Below are 11,233 nucleotides of genomic sequence, written 5' to 3' on the forward strand. Positions count from 1 at the left end.
AGTTTATATTTTTAAAGGGAACTTATTGGAATCAAAAGGAAACGAATTGGGCTGAAGAGATGGCTCAGAGGTTAAAGGCACTGGCTGTTCTTCCAGAGGTCCTGAGTTCAATTCCCAGGAACCACATGGTGGCTCACAACCATCTGTAATGAGATCTGGCTCCCTCTTCTGGTCTGCAGGCATACATGCAGACAGAACTCTGTATATATAATAAATAAATAAATCTTTATTTTAAAAAGGAAATGAATTTTCCTTCCAGCAGGCTGGTTAGAGAGCTACACTGAGAAATTAAAGTGCATGCTGGCAACAATACGCCAGGCTGCATGTCGCTAAATCACTGCCTGCCGACGACATGAGCCACAATCTACGGGGCAGTCCTTTCCCGGGCCTGCCCTGCGGGTTTCTTGGGCAGCACCACTGTAACTTTGCTGGTCACTCAGTCAGCCCTTACCACACGCTTCCTGGCAAGATGTAGAGAACAGAGACCCCACAAGAACTGGGTTCCTCCTAATCCCAGGGTCAGCACACTCAGCAAGCACCGGAGCTTGAGCTCCCACGGAGTTTCCCCCCAAGATTCCCCCCAAGGTCTGCGTGGGGAGAGAACTACCCTGCCTTGGGGCGCTTCCCTCTGCTGCTCTGCAGGTGTGGAGTTGTGTGCAGGAGAAGTCCTGGTTTGCACTTCTCAGAGACTTTGAAACTGAATTCAAAGATCATTTCTAATTTGTTTCTTCAGGAATAACTTCAGTGCACTGGGCAGTAAGGGATTATCTTTAATTATTCGAGGGAGGAAGATTCTAGGGGGGTTCTCTCCTACCCCAACCCCCAGCTGTTTTTTTATTTAATCCCACACCTTACAACTACATTTGGTTTTTGTTTGTTTGCTCACCTAAATTCAGAAATTAAGCTCCAATGGAGGCATGTTATTGGGTCTACCCTTTGGTTATATGTTCTCTGATATTGGCTGCAGCCCTACCCTGCTTTGTAATTCCAAGCCAAAGTTATACCACTAGAACGCACCGGACATTGATGTCCCAGGGACACCAGTGCTTGGATGTGAAATGGGAGCTGCTCCACAAGGATGAACCAGGCAAGGCTAGGTGTACCGCAGGCGGCTAACACTGTCATTCTGAGCGGTCCTGTTTGCCGTGGAAGCAGTTTGTCTTCGTTTTCACCTTCTTAATGGGAGCCTAAACCCACCAGCCCCTTCTTTACCAACGCCCCGTAGAACCAACAATGACGGTGGACATCCCAAATCCAAGGTGACATGAAGAAAGAAGTTGGAAAACAAAAGCCTTGAGAGTGCAGAGGTGACAAGCGACAGAACTCTACCATTTGTGGAGGGCAAAGGGCGGGCTCTGGGCAGCATCCTTCGGTCTGCCCCCTGCACGGATTTCTAGAGTCACAGTGCAGGTTAATCATTAACAGTCAATCAAGACTGTACCTTTCTCTCAACGTCCCCCTCCACCCTCATTCCCAGCAGTGGCTTGAGCCTGCTTCCAGCCACCATCTCTAGCTTCATTCATTTCACAAACAGCTACCGAGCAAGGTATTTTAAGGTAACAAGCAGTACACAAATAAAGGAACCCATCCCTGCCCCTAAGGAGTTCCCAACATAGTATAATTTAAACGTCACTCTTCAAAAGGCATTGAGAGAACCCGAGTCTCAGGTGACTCTTGGGTCAGCATTTTCAGTCACCAACAACTCTGCCTTGATCTTGTGATAGGAGAGGGCCACACTAATGTGGGTTCAAGACTTTTAAAAAGATGAAGTTTTTCAATCTACCCCTCTTCCTCTGCGGTGTGTGTAATTTGAAAACTTGTCCCCAAACAATGCAAAACAAACAGTATCACGAAGCTGAGAAACTCCTTAAGATTTTTCTTAAGGTAGCTTGTCGTCCTCAGCGTTGGCTGCAGTTCAGATCAACTGCGAGTTTCTGAGCTCGCTAACACCCACGCGGCACTTCTAGCCACAGCTGGGAGCCTTGGATGCGCGGGAGCAAGTGAGGCAGAACTTCAACTCTCCAGGGGATTCCCATGCGCAGCCAAAGCTGAACACTCTTGCTACCCATGACTCTGCCCTTGAAATCTAGACGAGATCAGGTCCTCATCACTCAACGTCAGAGCCCTAGTCTTCCCCACTCGCCCACGCCACTAGCAGTTTCCCAGAGGCAGTTTCGTGTTTCTCTGGCTCCAGCGCCAGATGCAATACTCCCCCGTATGGAGATGCATGCCGGACAGCTAAGCTGGGCTTAAATGCTTGGCTTTCCTTAGCATTGCACCTGTGTTGCGTGGCCGGACGGCCTCTTTTTTTTTCTTTCCCGCCATCTCCCGGGACCCGGGGCCTCCGAGTAAGGAAGCGCCCGGGACGCCCGCGCAGAGGTCGGGGAGCAAGCGCGCTGCCGACGAGGCCCGAGGGCCCCGATACTCACGCAAGTGCCACCCAGCTTGTGACCCTCCACCACCGCGGCCCTGGCGCCGAGCTCCGCCGCCCGCCGTGCGCTGGCCAGCCCTCCCGAGCCGCCGCCGATCACCAGGTAGTCGAAGGAAGCAGCGGCCGGGGCCGGGGTCTGCAGCTCGCCAGGACTCGCCATGGCGCAAGTGAGCGCGCGCACCGCCCGCTGCAGGCTCGGGGCCGCGCCCACGCTCAGTGCCCGGGGCAGCAGCGCCATGCGCGGAAGTGCGCGCGGGGAGCGGGTGCAGCGTCGGCGTGACTAAGCACCCGCGGCGGGCCGGGCGCAGGGCCAACGTCTCCACCCCTCGATTAGCACCCGCCCCGCAGCGCGTGGATCTGGACCCAAGAAAACGAACGTTTTGTTTGCCCCCTGCTTCTCCGGCACCCGCTCCTGCACTGCCCAGCCCTGTTAGGCCTTGACTCAGGTTCAGAGCCGCTGGGGGCAGGAGACAGAAATTTGAACATTTTTAAACCATTTTTCCTCTTTAACGTGATTCTCTTGTACTTTTAAAAAGACTGGGATAATGTGTTGAGTGGCAGAAATGATCCACAGATGAAGCTTGAAGGCAAAGGCATTGCCTTGCCAAGCTGTGGAAGTTACTGAAATGGAGCTGCTAACTTAAACCGGCCAAGATCCCAGGCAGGGTCTTTGGGAACAGTGTACAGATCACAGAAGCAGAAGACTGGAAGCCCACGGCGAAGAAATAATGAATACTGGTCCCCTAGGTCCCACACACCAATCAGAATGCACCGAATGAGAATGTTATATAGTTCATTGTTTTGGAGTTATTTTTTTCCTGCTTGAAAAGTACTATGACTTGGGAGGCAGAAGTAGGAGGAATCTGGGCTCAAGATGATCAAGGAAAAAGATAGATTTTTTTTCTGTCTAGTATAGTACCCAGTAATAAACGTAGACAGAATAACAGCGAGAAAACATTTTTCAAGGTCACGGTGAAAGCAGCTCAATGATTGTTAAACTCACCAGGTTAAAGTATGAGATAAAGGTATAGAGGCATGTAGATACATATAAACGGTCCCTCCCATACACTGATTTCTTCTTGATCATAAAATGGAAAGGGCACTATTTGTGCAGGCAACAAGTGATCCTCACCTTTAATCCTACCACTTGGAGGGCAAAGGCAGGCAGATCTCTATGAATTTGAGGCCATGAGTTCCAGGCCAGCTAATGCTACATAATGAGACCTTCGTACAACCATAAAAGATGGGGAGATGGCTTGGTGGTTAAGAGAACCCACAATAGGCTCACAACAGTTTGTAACTCTAGCAACCTGAGGTCTGACACCTTTAACCTCCCAGAGTGCCCACACTTACGTGCACACCCTGATGTACAGACACACACTTAGGAACACACACCTGTGATTTAAAATAGATAAGGTTAAGATGCCAGGCAGTGGTGGCGCACTCCTTTAATGCCAGCACTCAGAGACAGAGGCAGGCAGATGTCTTTGAGTTCGAGGCCGGCCTCGTCTACAGAGCGAGTTCCAGGACAGCCAGATCTACACAGAGAAACCCTGTCTGGAAAACCAAAATAATAAAAATAAAATGAGCCGGGCGGTGGTGGCGCACGCCTTTAACCCCAGCACTCGGGAGGCAGAGGCAGGTGGATCTCTGAGTTCGAGACCAGCCTGGTCTACAGAGCTAGTTCCAGGACAGGCTCCAAAACCACAGAGAAACCCTGTCTCGAAAAACCAAAAAAATAAAAAAATAAAAAATAAATAAAAATAAAATGAAGTTGAGATCTGACTGGGCTACAGAACAAGTTCAAGGTGGCATGAGCAACTCTGCTGTGTTCAGCATGACTCCAGGGATGGACCTGACGAGGCAAGAGTATGAGGAAAAGACAGACACAGGAAAGCTGGGAACTGGGTAGACTGGTCTCTCTGATGGAGAAAATGTGACGAAGGCTCTTCTAATGGCATTTTGTTGCTGCATTCTCACATACTGAAGGTGTAGGGATGGAGATGGGGGTTACAGTTAATCTAGGTTGTCAGCTTGATTGAGTTTGGTATAACTAAGAGACAAGGCTCTATGAGGGTGTCTCTGGGAAGGATTAACTGGATGAAGACTCTGAGTGGGAAGTGCCTTCTGGTGGGGTTCAGATGTGAAGGGTTCTGGGAGGAAAGGGCTGCGGCTTGCGCGTGTGCCTCTGATTGCAGGTCATGGAGCATCTACATCAGACCAGACTGCCCAGGTGTCCAGCCTGCGGACTGAGTAGCTACGGGGCTCTCAGCCTCTCCAGAGTGCAGTCAGTTTGACTAGGCAGCCTGTACTGTGCAAACAGACGTAAGACATCCCCTCAGTGAGGTCCACTCCCTCCTGTCAGTTCTGTTCCTCTAGGGAACTCTAAGACAAGGAGATTCCTTTCTGTCTCTTTTATAAAATGCTAATCCCTTTTACCTGGGCAGAGCGCTCATAGTTTAACCAATGCCGAAAGCCTACCTTAAGTACTGTAATATTGTTCCTAATCGGTTCTTGCAGAGGCGTTCTAAAGGGACGGGAACCCTCAAACCATCACAATGACTGTGGATTACCAAAAACCTATCAAATAACATGGAGAGATAAAGAGGAATACGACTTTACAGAAAAAAATGACGACAGCTTTTTATTTTTATTTTTGAAACCTTTGTGCTTCTGTATTTGGGTATTTTACTTGTAAGAATGGCTGTGCACTACTTACGTGCAGCACCTGCAGAGGTTAGGAGAGAACATCAGGTCCCCTGGCACTGGAGTTAGAGGTTGTGAGCTGCCATGTGGGTGCTGGAAATTGAACCAGCATCTTCTGGAAGAGCAGCCAGAGATCTTAACCACTGAGCGATCTCTCCAAGGCCCACAACATCTTTTTAAAATATTGAAGTTTGAAGTTAAAAGAATTAAAAATCAGGCCGGGCGGTGGTGGCGCACGCCTTTAATCCCAGCACTCGGGAGGCAGAGGCAGGCGGATCTCTGTGAGTTCGAGACCAGCCTGGTCTACAGAGCTAGTTCCAGGACAGGCTCCAAAGCCACAGAGAAACCCTGTCTCGAAAAACCAAAAAAAAAAAAAAAAAAGAATTAAAAATCAGGGGGCTGGAGAGATGGCTCAGCGGTTAAGAGCATTGCCTGCTCTTCCAGAGGTCCTGAGTTCAATTCCCGGCAACCACATGGTGGCTTACAACCATCTGTAATGAGGTCTGGTGCCCTCTTCTGGCCTGCAGGCATACATGTAGAAAGAATATTGTATACATAATAAATAAATAAGTATTTCAAACAAAAAAAAATTAAAAAAAAAAAGAATTAAAAATCAGTCAGCGGTGGTGGAGCACGCCTTTAATCACAGTATTTGGGAGGCAGAGGCACGTGGATCTCTGTGAGTTCAAAGCCAGCCTGGTCTACAGAGTGAGTTTCAGGACAGTCAGAGCTGTTACACAGAGAAACAACTGTACTCATCAGGCTCTGTTTTATGCAGGGGGGGGGGGGGGTGTTTAAGAGAGGGTTTCTCTTTGTAACAAACAATTCTACTTATCCTGAAACTCACTCTGTAGGACAGGCTGGCCTCAAACTCACAGAGATCCACCTGCCTCTGCCTCCTGAATGCTGGGATTAAAGGCCTGCACCACCACTGCCTGGCTATTCATCAGGCTCTTAAATGTGCTTAGGGCCTTCAGGGGTTTTTGTTTTGTTTTGTTTTTGGTGTGTTGAGACAGGGTTTCTTTGGTAGCCGTGGCTATCCTAGAACTTGGTCTGTAGACCAGACTGGCCTTGAACTCACAGAGATCCACCTGCCTCTGTCTCCCAAATTCTGGGATTAAAGTCATGTGCCACCACTGCCTGGTTGGTCTTCAGTTTTTATATTGCTTTTATTGATTTGAATGAATGTGTTCACACCCATAAGTGAATGTGTGTGGGAGCAGGACAACATTTGTGAGTTGGTACTCTTCTTCCCCCTTGTGTTCTGGGGAGTCAAACTCAGGTCATTGGGCTTGGCAGCAAGCAAGCCTTTACTGACTGATTAAAACCCAGATTTGTGGGGTTTAATGCATCTTAAATGAACTTTCAACCAGCTTTCCATTTTGGCTCCCCCTTACTATCTTACAATTCTTTGGTATTTTGGAGATTTTGCATCGTCATCATCACAGTGAATGAAACTTGCCTATTCATTGTCATTCCCTCCTTCCCCTTTCTTCTCTCTTGGTCCCTGCATTTTTGTGGTCTCTGTAGAAGAAATAAAATAGTAGAGTCAATATATTATAAACATCAGAATGTGATAGCTGTTTCTTGGAGGTACTTAGACCTTGAAGAAATCATTGCAGAAAACAGTGATTGTTTTCTCTGATTTACAGAGTTGTTTTTCTGAAGGAGCTTTACAGTCTTGGGATGACTTTGGTCACAAGACAGTCCTGGCATACCTGGAGTGTCTTGCACTATTGGGCACTGCAAACAGCGCACAATAAGGACTAAAGTCACAGGGGTGTGATGCTTTCCTTCCGGAAACATTAGATAAAGGGTTTTGGTGTGAGGAACTTGTTTTACTCCCAAAGCCACCTTTGTACCACAATCAATATGTTTCTGCTTGGCTGTTGAAGGTTCAGCTCAGAAACTGAACCACCCTGCTGCCGCAGAACCTGAATTACATTCTGGAGTGACCTTTTCCTCTGATGATTCCATGTAACTCAGAACAGGGGGCTTGGGCTTGTTACTGTGTTAGTGAGACAATAAGCAAACCTTAATTCATGTTTGTCTCTCCTATATTACCCAGAAATCAGCTTTATCAAAAGTTGTTTGCCACCAAACCTGATTCCATCCCTGACACCCTCATGGTTAATGGAGAGAAATGTTGATAATTAACAGAAAATCAGTCAGCCATACATAGTGGCTAATGATGTTTGTCTGTTAGCTTAGCAGCTGCACATGAATCCACTTAGATTTTAATTAAATCATCTGTAGTCCCACGGCCCCACAGTCAGCACTCCACCTGGAAGGACTTCTGGTCCTGCTGGCACTGGCTCAGCTGTGGCCAAGATATGTAGGTTTAAAATATGTCTCAACTGTTCTATTTACCAACAAAGACTTGGAAGTCAGATGTGGGGTGAAAACCTGCTACATCAGAGGCGAGAAGCAACCAGCTGACCTTGCTTTTTGTCTGGAGACCCAGCAAGAGATGCATTTCTTCACTCAACCCAAACCGAAAAGAAGCTACTCCTTCCAGTGTGTCTCTTTATCCATATTCCTGGCTCCACCAGACTCGATGGCTAATTCCAGTCAGCTAGTTGCTGGCTCCGCCCCCTGAACAAAGGTTGATTTTATTTAATTAATGCAAACACAAACTTGGGTTTCACAGTGTGATTTAATATTCTGCAACAGGCTAATGCTTGTAATTTCAATACTTGAGAAGCTAACAGGAGGATTGATTGACCTGAGTTTGAAGCCACCTAGGACCATGCAGTGGTTCCAAGTCAGCTTCCAGTGTAAGACCCTGTTTAGAAAAACAATAGCCAGGTGGTTGTGGTGCAAGCCTTTAAACCCAGCACTTGGGAGGCAGAGGCAGGTGGATTTTCGAGTTTGAGGCCATGCTTGTCTAAAAGTGAGTTCCAGGATAGCCAAGGCTACACAGAGAAACCTTGTCTTGAAAAACAAAAAACAAACAAAAAAATCAAACAAATAAAAAGTTAAAAAATTAACATAAACTAGTTGGTTGTATGCGGTGCATACACAGAATATACAGGGATTTGTGTGTGCATGCAGTGGCCAGAGCAGAATAGGATGTCTTTCTCTGTGGCTCTCTGTCTTATCTCCTTGAGACAGGATCTGTCACTTAAGCAGAAGGTTACCATTTGACCTAGCTCGTCAGCAAGCTCTTTAGTTTGGCTTGTCATCGTTCCTCAGTGCTGGGATTACACACAGGCACACACACAGACACTGTAATATATTAATTAAAAATAGAAAACATTTCATACGGCTCTCATAGAGCAGGCTGGCCTAGAACTCATTATGTGCATGCAGATGACTCAACTCCTGGTCCCCTTCTCTACCTCCCAGGTGTTGTGATTACAGACAGGGTCTGGTCTTGAATTTTATCTGTACCCAGGCGGGTCTGGAGCTCTCAATCCTCCTGCTCCAACCTCCAGAGTAACTGGAATTGTAAATTTGCACACCCAGGCTTGGTTTGACATGTAAATTATGTAAATTTTTTTTTTTTTTTTTTGAGACAGGGTTTCTCTGTGGTTTTGGAGCCTATCCTGGAATTAGCTCTTGTAGACCAGGCTGGCCTCAAACTCACAGAGCCCCGCCTGCCTCTGCCTCTTGAGTACTGGGATTAAAGGCGTGCGCCACCACTGCCCGGCTAAATTATGTAAATTTAAAATGTGTTGATTGACCCAATATGGTGGCACATGCCTTTAATCCAGCATTTCAACTGAAGTTCACTGAGAGGACCAATGAGGTCCTGGGTTTACTTCCCAGCACTAGAAAAAAGAATCGCTGCATATATACTAAAATTAGGTGTTTCATAAGATGTTGTTGTATATGTAGCCTACAACTTACTCATCACTGCTAAAATTAAGGATCTCAACATCAACCACTGCAGCTTTAGTGTTTGTTTCAGGATTTTTTTTTTTTCCTACCAGAGACTATAAATCAGTACAGATTTTCATGGTGAATTTAAAAATTTCTTGAAAATTCATTTATCTGAAGGGTCAGGTTGCTCACAAAAAAACAAACAAAAAACCCAGCTTCCTTCTCCAACATTGAGAGATTGAACTCAATTGGCCAAATCCTCAAATCCCCGTTCTCATCAAAATACAGTAGAGCAATAGAGTTGGGGATGCTCAGGCCTGGATTCAATCAATCCCCAACAACTCAAAAAGGAGTGGGAAATCTGACTTCTATTTATCTACTTGCCCAAAAACTATTATACCATGAACCATGTAACAACCAGAGCTCCATCTTGAAAATGTCACCCACATCATTTCAATTTAAGAAATCTCTAAAAATCAGCTTGACCTTTCCCTGGAGGTCCTGGAAGATCACGTCAGACTACTACTACACTTGCCTACGTTAGGAAGCGTGGCTTAGTGAGAGATTGTCACTGTGGTCTTCATGTGGTGATTACCGTAATGGGAGTTCAAAGCCAACAAATTTGGTAAATGCTGGGTATCTACAATGGGAACTTAAAAATTCTTGTGTGTGTGCATGTGGAGGTCGGGGGACAACTTTTGGGGTTACTTTCTCTCCCTCCCGCTGTGGGTTCTGGATGGAACTCAGGCGTTATCCTTTGAGCCATCTTGCCAGGCTCAAAACTTGTACTTTATAGCCCAAAATAAGACACAATGGTGTCATTAATAGATTAAATTGGTAACACAGGAAGTTAAGAAGGAAACAACAAAAAGGAATACAAAGCAAAAGGAGGCTGGTAAGAACTGAAGGGATTCCTTTTCTGTCTTCATAGAGTCAGCACAGGGAACAGTGGGGACATAGGGATGAGTCGGCAGTTTAATCCGTGCATTCTGTTATAATTCAAATCACCTTTTTATTATTGACTTGAGGCTGTGCTCTCATATTTTGAGCTTTTGGAGTTTAAAGTTTTTTGTTGTTATTATTTTTTGTTTTTGAGGCAGGATCTCACTGCATATAGGCTGGTCTGGAAACAGTCACAATCCTCCTGCCTCAGTCTCCTGTGCTGAGATTATAGCCATAGACTTTATAAATAACATTATTAGACAAAGAACCTCCAAAAATGCCGTTGAGTTCATTTTCTGTTGGCCATCGACAGCTGGGCATGCAGCCTACCCTTAAGAGTAGTGTTTTCCCAGTGAGACTCCCTAGGAGAAAACAAAATTTTCATTTGCAAGTGGTTATCAATTAGAGATTGCTTCTGGGTTAAGGATGGAAACGTGTCCACTTCTTTCAGATCTAGGATCCTATCTGGTGCAGACCTGTGCAGGCTACCTTAGTCTCTGAATTCATATGTGCACTCATCTTTTTTATTTAGACCTTGTTTTCTTGGTGTCCTCCATCCCCTCTGGCTCTTACACTCTTTGCCTTGAGTTTCCCTGATCCTTGAGGGCAAAGATTTGATGAAGACATTCCATTTAGGTCTCAGTGTTCCAAGGTCTCTCACTCTCCTCTGTACATGGTTATTTATTTATTTATTATTATTATTATTATATTTTTTGAGACAGGGTTTCTCTCGGTAGCACTGGATGTCCTGGAACTCTCTCTGTAGACCAGGCTGTCCTTGAACTCACAGAAATCCACCAGCTTCTGCCCCCTGCTACCACGCCCAGCTTCCACTGTATACTTTCATTTAAACTTTAAACCTCATTAATATTTTAGCCAACAGAGCACCTTTGCATTGCTTCTGTTATGCCCAGATCGTGGAGTTCCCCAAAACCCGAGGACACTGAGTCATGTATGTAAAAGCAAAGAGCCCCTATTTAGGTATTTCCTTGGAACATTAGGTACTTTCCCCTTTGGACAGTCCATTCTTGGGCGGTCTCTGGGTGGTTGAGCCTGTCATGGCTGGGCCCTACATTTTCCTAAACATGAAATCGCGTGCTATCCTTTTGAATCCCGTCTCTCAAATCTATTCATTCCATTCTTTTTTGGACAAATGTCTCAACATGCCTGCCTATTTGAATAGAACAATGTAGACTAAGCTGGCCTCAAACTCAGAGCTATGTCCCCACCTCCCTAGTGCTGGGATTATAGGCATACCCAGTCCAAATTCCTAACCAATTAAAGGTTAGGCATTATTTCCTCGGGAAACTCTTCTCCACCCTGTGGAAT

The 11,233-nt window shown here is 46.1% G+C and overlaps 1 protein-coding gene across 1 annotated transcript in view; it reads right to left on the reverse strand.

Annotated features, from left to right (window-relative positions):
• The window catches only part of Gsr (glutathione-disulfide reductase), a 38,211-nt gene extending 35,504 nt beyond the window's left edge, over window positions 1-2,707 (reverse strand). The window contains exon 1 of the mRNA XM_041673992.1: window positions 2,430-2,707. Coding sequence (XP_041529926.1) covers window positions 2,430-2,669 — 240 coding nt within the window. The 5' untranslated portion in view covers window positions 2,670-2,707. The remainder of the gene's footprint in view (window positions 1-2,429) is intronic.
• Between the last annotated feature and the right edge of the window lie 8,526 nt (window positions 2,708-11,233).

Source organism: Microtus oregoni, unplaced genomic scaffold, assembly GCF_018167655.1.
Source record: "Microtus oregoni isolate MIOR12 unplaced genomic scaffold, Mior012 000024F_ref0000369, whole genome shotgun sequence".
Lineage (NCBI taxonomy): Eukaryota > Metazoa > Chordata > Mammalia > Rodentia > Cricetidae > Microtus > Microtus oregoni.